The sequence below is a fragment of the Oncorhynchus nerka genome, linkage group LG3 (assembly GCF_034236695.1).
Source record: "Oncorhynchus nerka isolate Pitt River linkage group LG3, Oner_Uvic_2.0, whole genome shotgun sequence".
Lineage (NCBI taxonomy): Eukaryota > Metazoa > Chordata > Actinopteri > Salmoniformes > Salmonidae > Oncorhynchus > Oncorhynchus nerka.
Genome location: NC_088398.1, coordinates 71,239,233 through 71,249,594, shown reverse-complemented (window position 1 = coordinate 71,249,594; position 10,362 = coordinate 71,239,233). Strand labels below are relative to the sequence as shown.

Below are 10,362 nucleotides of genomic sequence, written 5' to 3'. Positions count from 1 at the left end.
TCTCTGTGGATTATGTGCTTTCTTATTCATCGAAACTATATCTAGACCTACATGAGTTTTCCGGTAATAACAGGCCTATGCAAGTGTGTTATTATAGGCTGTAATGTAGCCCTATTATTATTATGCTTCTTATTTGTTATATAATTTTCTACAATTGTCCTTGTCAGTATTAGTCTAGTAGTCCTAGTTGTTGTAGCCAGGTAGCAACAGTTGTGACGCGAGGTCAAAAGGGAGGCTCATATTTATTCCTATTTGACATAGGAAGAGTGGTATCAGTGCGCTCTAGGTTGGCGCGCTTGTGTCAGTAGCCCATTCTCGGCGTGTCACATCCCCAAAAATATCTAATCTTCGACCGTAAACCATGAGACCTGGTTCGCACGGATTGAGCCTTGTAAACTATGTATATATAGGCTTAGTCCTAAAACTATTAACCCAATCGTGTAATTCAAAATACAGCATTGCCATTAGCTTGCGTGGTGTTTCCATATCTTTAAATAAAACGAATTATGGTGTAGTTTCTATCACCAAGTCTATAACTTGTCAGATAATTATTTACATTGATGTCCATGTATGTTTACCAAATGTCTTTGGGAAGTCTTGTGGCAACACTTCTGTGAACATAACGGCGCACAGTAGGCTCCCATGCTGTTCTCCTTCAGATGACAGCAATGACAGTCTATGTCTACAATCTGCCCCAGGGATTCAGTGTTGTGTTTTTGCTTTAGCCTCCTTAACAGCTGATTAGAAATAGTGAAATCTCTTCATGCAGCCCACAACTCCATTGGCTTGTTCATAAAAGTATGACATCTGATGAAGCCATCCTTTAACGCACGGTTAGGTTGTGGTTAATGACGCAATACAGTGTGTGCGCGCGTGCGTGCGTGTGGCCATCTAATTGTCTATTGGCTTTCTAAATATGGCATACATTATGCAGGCAATACTCACAATTTTACTTATAATGCATTAAACAAAAGTAGCCTATGACAATTTTTCTAGCTTCTAAAACGAAGGGGTGGTAGGGGGTAACTGCCCCCCCCTCGCCACATAATACACATCAAAACCACAAGATGTCACCAGATTATTTCCCCAACATTTTCCCTGGCTGTCACTGTTCTGCTGTGTCATCACAACTTCTGGAGATAATCAAATGTTTTGATATTTTTAAAAAGTTCCACTGAAGTTTAGATCTCTGTTTTTATTTTTTATTAAATATGCAAGTATAAAGATAAATAATCCACTTGTTTAGAGAGAAAAATGTTGATACTTTTTTTGTCAAGGGGTAATATGTTGGCTGAGTGTGTTTGGGGCCATTCCCAACAAGAGATTAACTTCCCCCTGGGGGATAGTTACCCCTTTATGGTTACGAATGGAACTCTGGGGCGGCAGGGTAGCCTAGTGGTTAGAGTGTTGGACTAGTAACCGGAAGGTTGCAAGTTCAAACACGAGCTGACAAGGTACAAATCTGTTGTTCTGCCCCTGAACAGGCACTCTTCCTAGACTGTAATTGAAAATAAGAATTTGTTCTTATTAACTGACTTGCCTAGTTAAAAAAAAAACGTGTTTCTACCTGTCATTTAGACAATGACTAGCCCAATTAGTGCTAGTTTATGCTAACTTGCTAGCTAGCAACTTCACTAGATGTAAATGCTAGCCAGCTAGCTAGTTAGCATAAGCTGCTAGTACTAGCTAGCAACCTTACTACCAGATCATCTGAGGTAAAATACATTAATAAAGATAACGAAGCTTAATTTCAGTTGTAAATGTTTCCTCTAGGGACTGATAACTACAGTTAATACAACTTAGCCTATTAGCTATTTTACAAAGCATTTCATGTGTAAAGAGAGAGCTTTCAATTGCCATCCCCTGTTATTAAATGTTATTATTTATATTCCATTCAATATTATATTCAAATCATTTTTATATTAATTAAAAAACAACAATTGAAAACCTTTTGCTACTGAATTACATTTTAAAGACTGCTGGGATTTAAAATCTTGCATTTTTCAAATAATATTTAGTGCAATTGTATATAATAAATTATATGGAAAAGGAACATCAATGAAAGAACAAATACAATTAATGTGCAGGTGAGTTATAAAGAGGACTTTACATCTAATCTCCTCATAGTGCGGATATTAATGGTGCTTTACTTATCTCCCTTTCTTCTCCTAAGCATGACCTTTTCCACATACCATTTTTTTTATCCAATTGTAGCTTTTTTTGCGGCAGCAATTAGTCATTGTTCTTAACGGGGCTAGTTACCCCCTATTACCCTATAGGCCTAGACAGTATAATGGCTATGCGATTGAATAACTTTTAGGCTAGAAGTCTAGTATTGACAATGGCAAACGGACTCAGATTTCATGCCCACGCAATGTTTTCCACCATGTTCCCCCAGTGTGTTCCTCTTTCACTAGCTCAGCGTCACCTGACTGAGCGCCATGCAAATCTCTCTGCTTCTAGAACGCCATTGGCCGCTCGTGGCTCATTTAACCGCTGTCAAGGCACATCGTATGGCTGCCGCTTTAACTAACTTCTCAACTCTGACAGAGAAAGTGGCTCAAAGGCGCATTCTGTCAGTGGATGTGAACCAACAACCGGAGAGGAGATAAAGCACAGAACATTTCTGAGACTCCCTCTTTCTTGGATTATTAATTAAGTTTACATTTCACTCATTTTGAGGTATAGGATTGTTGATCCCTCGTGTGTACCTGCTCTGCCAGACTCGCGCACCGACTGAATCAGACATTTTTTTTCTGTTGGTAGAAAGTTTGAAAACCAGGTGAATGTATAGCATGATGATGGAGACGGACCTCCATTCCCCTGGACCCCAAACGAACACAAATTCGGGGCAGACGGGACCGAACAGCGGGTCCAAAGCGAATCAGGACCGGGTGAAGCGTCCGATGAACGCGTTCATGGTGTGGTCCCGTGGGCAGCGGAGAAAGATGGCCCAAGAGAACCCCAAAATGCACAACTCCGAGATCAGCAAGCGGCTGGGCGCGGAGTGGAAGGTGATGACGGAAGCGGAGAAGAGACCCTTCATCGATGAAGCGAAGCGGTTACGAGCCATGCACATGAAGGAGCACCCGGATTACAAGTACAGACCAAGACGGAAGACCAAGACCCTGCTGAAAAAGGACAAATACTCTCTGGCTGGTGGCCTGCTCTCTGGGGCTGGCGGTGGTGGAATGGGTCTGGGGGTCGGGGTGGGTTCATCCGGGGTCGGCCAGAGGTTAGAGAGCCCCGGGTGCCACGGGGGCTCCGCCAGCTCAGGCTACACGCACATGAACGGCTGGGCGAACGGTGCGTACTCGGGGCAAGTGGCTGCAGCAGCTGCGGCCGCGGCGATGATGCAGGAGGCGCAGCTAGTTTACAGCCAGCACCCGGGCAGCGGGCACCACCACCACTCACACCACCACCACCACCCGCACAACCCCCAGCCCATGCACCGCTACGACATGTCGGCGCTCCAGTACAGCCCCATCTCGAACTCTCAGGGCTACATGAGCGCCTCTCCGTCCGGCTACGGCGGGATCACCTACACGCAGCACCAGAGCTCTGGCGTCTCCCCCTCCGCTGCCATGAGCACGTTAGGGTCGCTGGTGAAGTCAGAGCCGAGCGTAAGCCCTCCCGTTAGCACTCACTCCAGGGGCCCTTGCCCCGGAGACTTGAGAGAGATGATAAGCATGTATTTACCGACCGGAGAGCCCGGGGACCCGTCGGTGCAAAGTAGACTCCACGCATTGCCGCAGCATTACCAGAGTGCGACGGCTGCGGTGAACGGAACGGTTCCGTTAACACATATATAGATTCAGCTATTCATAAGACTATGGAAACTGCAGACAGAACACAAAATAACCTAAACCAAATATTTACATATTTTTTTAAATGATCAGTGAAGTAGGCCTACCTGCATTTTGTACAGAATGTTTATGGTGATGTTGTAAATTAAAGGTAAATTAGCCTATCCATTTCGCCTTTTGGAGGATATACAGTCTCTTACGCACAGGATATGAATTCAAATATTGGTTGTTGTGTTATAATTTTGACCTTTTTATTAAACCCACTTGTGGTTTAGGGCGATGCCAAATGAATGAATACATTTGGTTAACTATAATCGTATTATTTTGGGTTCACTGTAAGTTATAGAATAATAAGACAACATGGTTTTCATAATCATGAAAAATGTTTCAATATTGATTTTTCCCCATTTGCTAATTACCCAAGCGTTTGTAAACATGTCCGTTTATACTATGTCTATTTATGATCATAATTATCTCTTTTTATTGTAATAATTATTGTAAATTGTGAATAATTTTTAATATTTTAAAAGACTGATGCGCAATTGCTATTGTATAATTTACGAGGTGCGATTGCGCTGAAATACAATTAAAATAAATTTCACACATATGTTGCTCTGGTTCTACAAAAAAAGTCTTAGCTTGATTATTGTTCACTATCTTCGGTTGCAAATTACAATTTGAGTTGTGTTTAATTTGAAACACGCGAACATGATAAAAAAAAGTCTGACGAAAAGCTACGGATAGGCTACAGTAAATGTTTTTTTTTATAAGGGGAAAGTGTCTCTGGCAAACCCGGACCATTAAGCACGTTATTAAAATGCGTATCAACTAATAATATTACCTATATGCATATCTGCTTATTTGGCCATTTGATTATTAAACGAGGACGGTCCCATGGTACACCCGAACTATTCTCAGGGTTTACATTTATGGCTTTATAATACTTTTTGTAAAGTCACTTGCAAGTTGTTCCAATGAAACAGGGTCCACAGATTTCACAGAAAGACACAGTATTCATATAGTCCTTCGGAATAAACCTTTAGGAAATGCGCGTCTCGTATGCCATATGTTTTAATATACGGTAATGTGTGTTGTTCTTGTTGTTCTTGATTCTATCCTATTCATGGTATTTAACTCCCATAGTAATTTGAGTGCTGTTAGGCTACATGCAGTAGAGTTTATTATACTTGTATTACTGACAAGACTATTCAGCAGGTATTGGTTAGACAATAGCCCTGATGTAGTATAAGTTTAATTATGTTGTTAAAATGTGCAATGTATTATTCAAATAGCATATTATTATATATTTCTACATGACATAAAATACATTCTTATAGCCTAAAGCCCTGTAAAAACAAGAGCAAAGCTGTTTCGAGTTGACATTTTTGTCTGACTTCCGTGGCTTTTTGAAAAACGTCTTATTCTCCAGGGATGAAACAGGCCTATACATGGATGTAACGCTTTTATTCCGAATAGCGATCACCAAATGCCACTAGTACATTTAGAAGGAGAAGTATAGTTATTCAGGCGCCCTCAAATACTCTAGACTGTATTTTATCACCCCCCCAAAATATTTTTTAAACCAAATGAGTTTGTAGGATGTTTGGTAGCTTATTTTATAGCTTTTTTTTTTCCCAATAAATTAGCCTAATATAATTTAAATTAATAGCATAATGTCCTAAATGATTGGACTTAACATGAAACCTATTATGATTCTAATAACGATTTATTCAAACCAAAATGAGTTCGTATATAAACCTACACAGCAGTTCTTCATCTGATTATTTTAGAACAATTTTCTTGTGACCGACTATTTCCCACTTTCGAATACGTTGACTGTGAGTAGATGATCCTGATAAGTACAAGCTGAAGTCATTTTAATGGTCCATTCCGGAGGAATGTGCAAACTTGGTTGTTTTGTTGCTATGTGTGCAGTGGTCAAAGTTCAGTCTGTTTCCTAAATCCCTAAATAAAGCCTGCCTACCTGAATAGGAAGCAGTGTGGATACAAAAAAAAAAACTTTAGTCAGTAGTTGACACAATCTGCATCCCTGCCATAGACCTACTATAGCGAGCACACTGATGAAGGCTGTAATGCCGGAACACTGTGCCTGATCCACAATACGGGGTTGATCCAGTACGACTCGGCTCGGCTCAGCACTTGGAAAGTAACGAGGGAGGGAGGGGGGGTTGAAGTTGTATCCTCTTGTTGACACAGTGTGTTGGATTGATTTGAAGTTTAGTTCTTTACCCTTTGAACATTCGGAGATGAGTTAGTGTGCATGAGATGTTATATCTCTTTCCTCTGTGCCATGATGAATGAAGACCATAATAGATGAAATCACAGTGCTGGAGAGGGAGATTTCAAACGGAGATAAGTGAGTGAGAGTTTTCTCTTTTTGTGCTTCACTGAGAATCCGAGCGGATCATCTGCAGACATTACGAGGCCATCAATCAAATGTATTTATAAATCCCTTTTTACATCTGCTGATATCTCAAAGTGTTATACAGAAACCCAGCCTAAAACCCCAAACAGCAAGCAATGCAGATGTAGAAGCACAGTGGTTAGGAAAATCTTCCTAGAAAGATAGGAACCGAGGAAGAAACCAAGAGAGGAACCAGGCTCTGAGGGATGGCCAGTCCTCTTCTGGCTGTGCCGGGTGGAGATTAGAAACCTAGAGAGGAACCAGGCTCTGAGGGGTGGCCAGTCCTCTTCTGGCTGTACCGGGTAGAGAGGAACCAGGCTCTGAGGGGTGGCCAGTCGTCTTCTGGCTGTACCGGGTAGAGAGGAACCAGGCTCTTAAGGGTGGCCAGTCCTCTTCTGGCTGTGCCGGGTGGAGATTAGAAACCTAGAGAGGAACCAGGCTCTGAGGGGTGACCAGTCCTCTTCTGGCTGTACCGGGTAGAGAGGAACCAGGCTCTGAGGGGTGGCCAGTCCTCTTCTGGCTGTGCCAGGTGGAGATTAGAAACCTAGAGAGGAACCAGGCGCTGAGGGGTGGCCAGTCCTCTTCTGGCTGTGCCAGGTGGAGATTAGAAACCTAGAGAGGAACCAGGCTCTGAGGGGTGGCCAGTCCTCTTCTGGCTGTGCTGGGGGGGGGACATTAGGGGTCACGCTGTTTACTAGTTGTTTCACTTACTTTAAAAATGAGAATAGAATAATATGATGTTTCACACAATCATTAAGATCACTTAAAAATGCATGTTGAAATGACAGTGAATTCCTCTTTGGGAGCAGCTTTATATGTTCATGAAACACACAGTTGAATTCTGAAGTTTACATACACTTAGGTTAATTTTTCAACCACTCCACAAATTTTTTGTTAGCAAACTACAGTTTTGGCAAGTCGGCTAGGACCTCTAAATTGTGCATGACACAAGTCATTTTTCCAACAATTGTTTACAGACAGATTATTTCACTTATAATTCACTGTATCACAATTCCAGTGTGTCAGAAGTTTACATACACTAAGTTGACTGTGCCTTTAAACAGCTTTGAAAATTCCATAATATGATGTCAAGGCTTTAGAAGCTTTTGATAGGCTAATTGACATCATTTAAGTCAATTGGAGGTGTACCTGTGGATGTATTTCAAGGTCTACCTTCAAACTCAGTGCCTCTTTGCTTGACATCATAGGAAAATCAAAAGAAATCAGCCAAGACCTCAGAAAAAAATTGTAGACCTCCACAAGTCTGGTTCATCTTGGGAGCAATTTTCAAATAACTGAAGGTACCACTTTCATCTGTACAAACAATAGTACGTAAGTATAAACACCATGGGACCACGCAGCCGTCATACCGCTCAGGAATAAGATCCGTTCGGTATCCTAGAGATTAACATACTTTGGTGCGAAAAGTGCAAATCAATCCCAGAACAACTGCAAAGGACCTTGTGAAGATGCTGGAGGAAACAGGTACAAAAGTATCTATATCCACAGTAAAATGAGTCCTATATCAACATAACCTGAAAGGCCACTCAGTAAGGAAGAAAGAACTGCTCCAAAACCGCCATAAAAAAAGCATCATGTTGTGTGGGTGCTTTGCTGCAGGAGGGACTGGTGCACTTCACAAAATAGATAGCATCATTAGGCAGGAAAATTATGTGGATATATTGAAGCAACATCTCAAGACATCAGTCAGGAAGTTAAAGCTTGGTCGCAAATGAGTCTTCCAAATGGACAATGACCCCAAGTATACTTCCAAAGCTGTGGCAAAATGGCTAAAGGGCAACAAAGTCAAGGTATTGGAGTGGCCATCACCACGCCCTGACCTTAATCCTATAGAACATTTGAGCAAGCAAGGAGGCCTACAAACCTGACTCAGTTACACCAGCTCTGTCAGGAGGAATGGGCCAGAATACACCCAACTTATTGTGGGAAGCTTGTGGAAGGCTACCTGAAACATTTGACCCAAGTTAAACAATTTAAAGGCATGCTACCAAATACTAATTGAGTGTATGTAAACTTCTGACCCACTGGGAATGTGATGACAGAAATAAAAGCTGAAATTAATCATTCTCTCTACTATTATTCTGACATTTCACATTCTTAAAATAAAGTGGTGATCCTAACTGACCTAAGACAGGGAATTTTTACTAGGATTAAATGTCAGAAATGGTGAAAAACTGAGTTTAAATGTATGTAAACTTCCGACTATGTGATTTTGGTCAAAATAACAATTACCGGGGACAAAATATAATAATAGGGCTGTCTGTGTCAATGCACCAAAGAGCCTGGAATAAACATCTCTGGTGCATTGAGACATTTTATGAGTATGGTATTTTCTATTGTGCCTGAATAGGATTGTATAAACAGTCACTGTTAAATCCCGTTTCAGGTTATTGTTGTTTTGGTTGATCAAGATCAGGCCCCAAACAGCATTATAATTGTTATTTTGTCTGTCCCATAGAAGGCTGGCTGTAGGGCCAGTATACACTTAGAAAAAAGGTGCTATCTTTGCTGTCCTCACAGGAGAACCCTTAGAATAACCTTTTTTTGCTTCCTGGTAGATCTCTTTTGGTTCCAGGTAGAGCCTTTTTGGGTTCCATGTACAACCCTTTCCACAGAGGGTTCTACTTGGAACCCATAAGGGTTCTACCTGGAACCAAAAAGGGTTCTACCTGGAATCAAAAAGGGTTATCCTATGGGGACAGAAATAACACTTTTAGGACCCTTTTTTCTAAGTGTATAACCATTTTGGGTGGAATTTAGTTTATGGAAACGTAAATATTGAGTGTGTTTCATTGTTTCACAACTTACAGTATGATGTGGACATTATTTTTAATTTAGCACCAGCTGATGAAAGAAAATGCCCCAATCAGGGATAGCAAATTATTTCATAATTTAGAAAACGAGTGAATCATCTTATACTGTAGGCCTATGCACATCTATATGCCTACATGCTGGTGTATTGCAGTCATTTACATTAATTATGGGTGTAGATTACCTTAGAGCCTACACCCCAGAAGGCAGGTGGAGGCCAATGAAAAATAATCTATTCTGTCTCCTATATATATTTTTTAAACGCTGAAAGGTACGTTTGGACCCTAACCAGACAGTGATATGGTGTAGGGCCAGTATACACGGGTTAGAGTCCAAACGTACTTTTCTGCAGTTGAAAAAAAAATGTGGCGTATTCAGAGCTCCCCTCCTACGCAACGGAGGAGCGCATAGGACGTCCCGTTTGGTGTCTATTTGTATTTATATGCAGATGTAAAGCGACACAGATTAACGCTGAAAACCCAGAGAGGTGGGGCACGTCACACCACATCGCCAGGCTAAAAGAGGAGCGTTCTGGTAAATTTAACCCGAATAATTTCCTACTTAACCACAGATGGGGACGTGGCAGGGAGGTGGGGATGGGGAGGTTTTGGAAGGGAATAGGGGAATAGGGAGGGGGGCTGACCAATAAATACTCTTATCTTGTAGTCACCGATATATTCCGCGCTAGGAAGCCATCAGCGCTGGCGCACACTCCGCGCCCGTAAAGCTCCGATCCCATGCACTCGCTGTTCTAAATGGGGATAATTAGCGTCACTTTATCACGATTCGGCATATTTACTCCGCTCCCACACCCCCTCCCCAAAAATCAGCCGAGCTGCCTGCTCTCGGTGCCCGCTCTGTCGCAGAAGATTACGGAGACAGATTGCACAGAACGAATGTGCCGGGTGAGATTAGCGCGGAATAGAGAAAGCAACTGGGAAAGTAACTGGGCCAATGAATTCCTCGCGAGCGCCTTATCGTGCAATTACACGTTGACATGTTTAACAATCTTGCTGCCTCTTAATCCTGCGCTCTTCCAGGAGCGCGGCGTGGCTGATCTCGCTGCTGCCTTGTCCAGCACTGCATGGCGCTGCTGGAGCACAGGCCGTAATGCACCGAAACGCATGCTATGGAACAGGCTGTTGACACACACACACAACGTTTAGATTTTTCATGTTAAAACTTTTACTCTTGTTGTTTCCTGCTATCTTGCAATGCTGCTTTTCTCTGCAAAGTCAGAATTGGCTATATTGTACAAATGAATTAAAACAAAAATGATATGCATTATGGTAGGCATTA

General features: G+C 41.9%; 1 protein-coding gene across 1 annotated transcript; it reads left to right on the top strand.

Annotated features, from left to right (window-relative positions):
• Positions 1 to 2,540: 2,540 nt before the first annotated feature.
• LOC115120217 (transcription factor Sox-1a) lies at positions 2,541 to 4,402 on the top strand. The gene has a single exon (XM_029649129.2). The coding sequence runs from the start codon at positions 2,787 to 2,789 to the stop codon at positions 3,810 to 3,812; it is 1,026 nt and encodes a 341-aa protein (XP_029504989.1). The 5' UTR covers positions 2,541 to 2,786; the 3' UTR covers positions 3,813 to 4,402.
• Positions 4,403 to 10,362: the final 5,960 nt, after the last annotated feature.

What these genes read in the sequence shown, in the direction of transcription:
- LOC115120217 (XM_029649129.2), top strand. Translation starts at nt 2,787, where the DNA reads ATGTATAGCATGATGATGGAGACGGACCTCCATTCCCCTGGACCCCAA.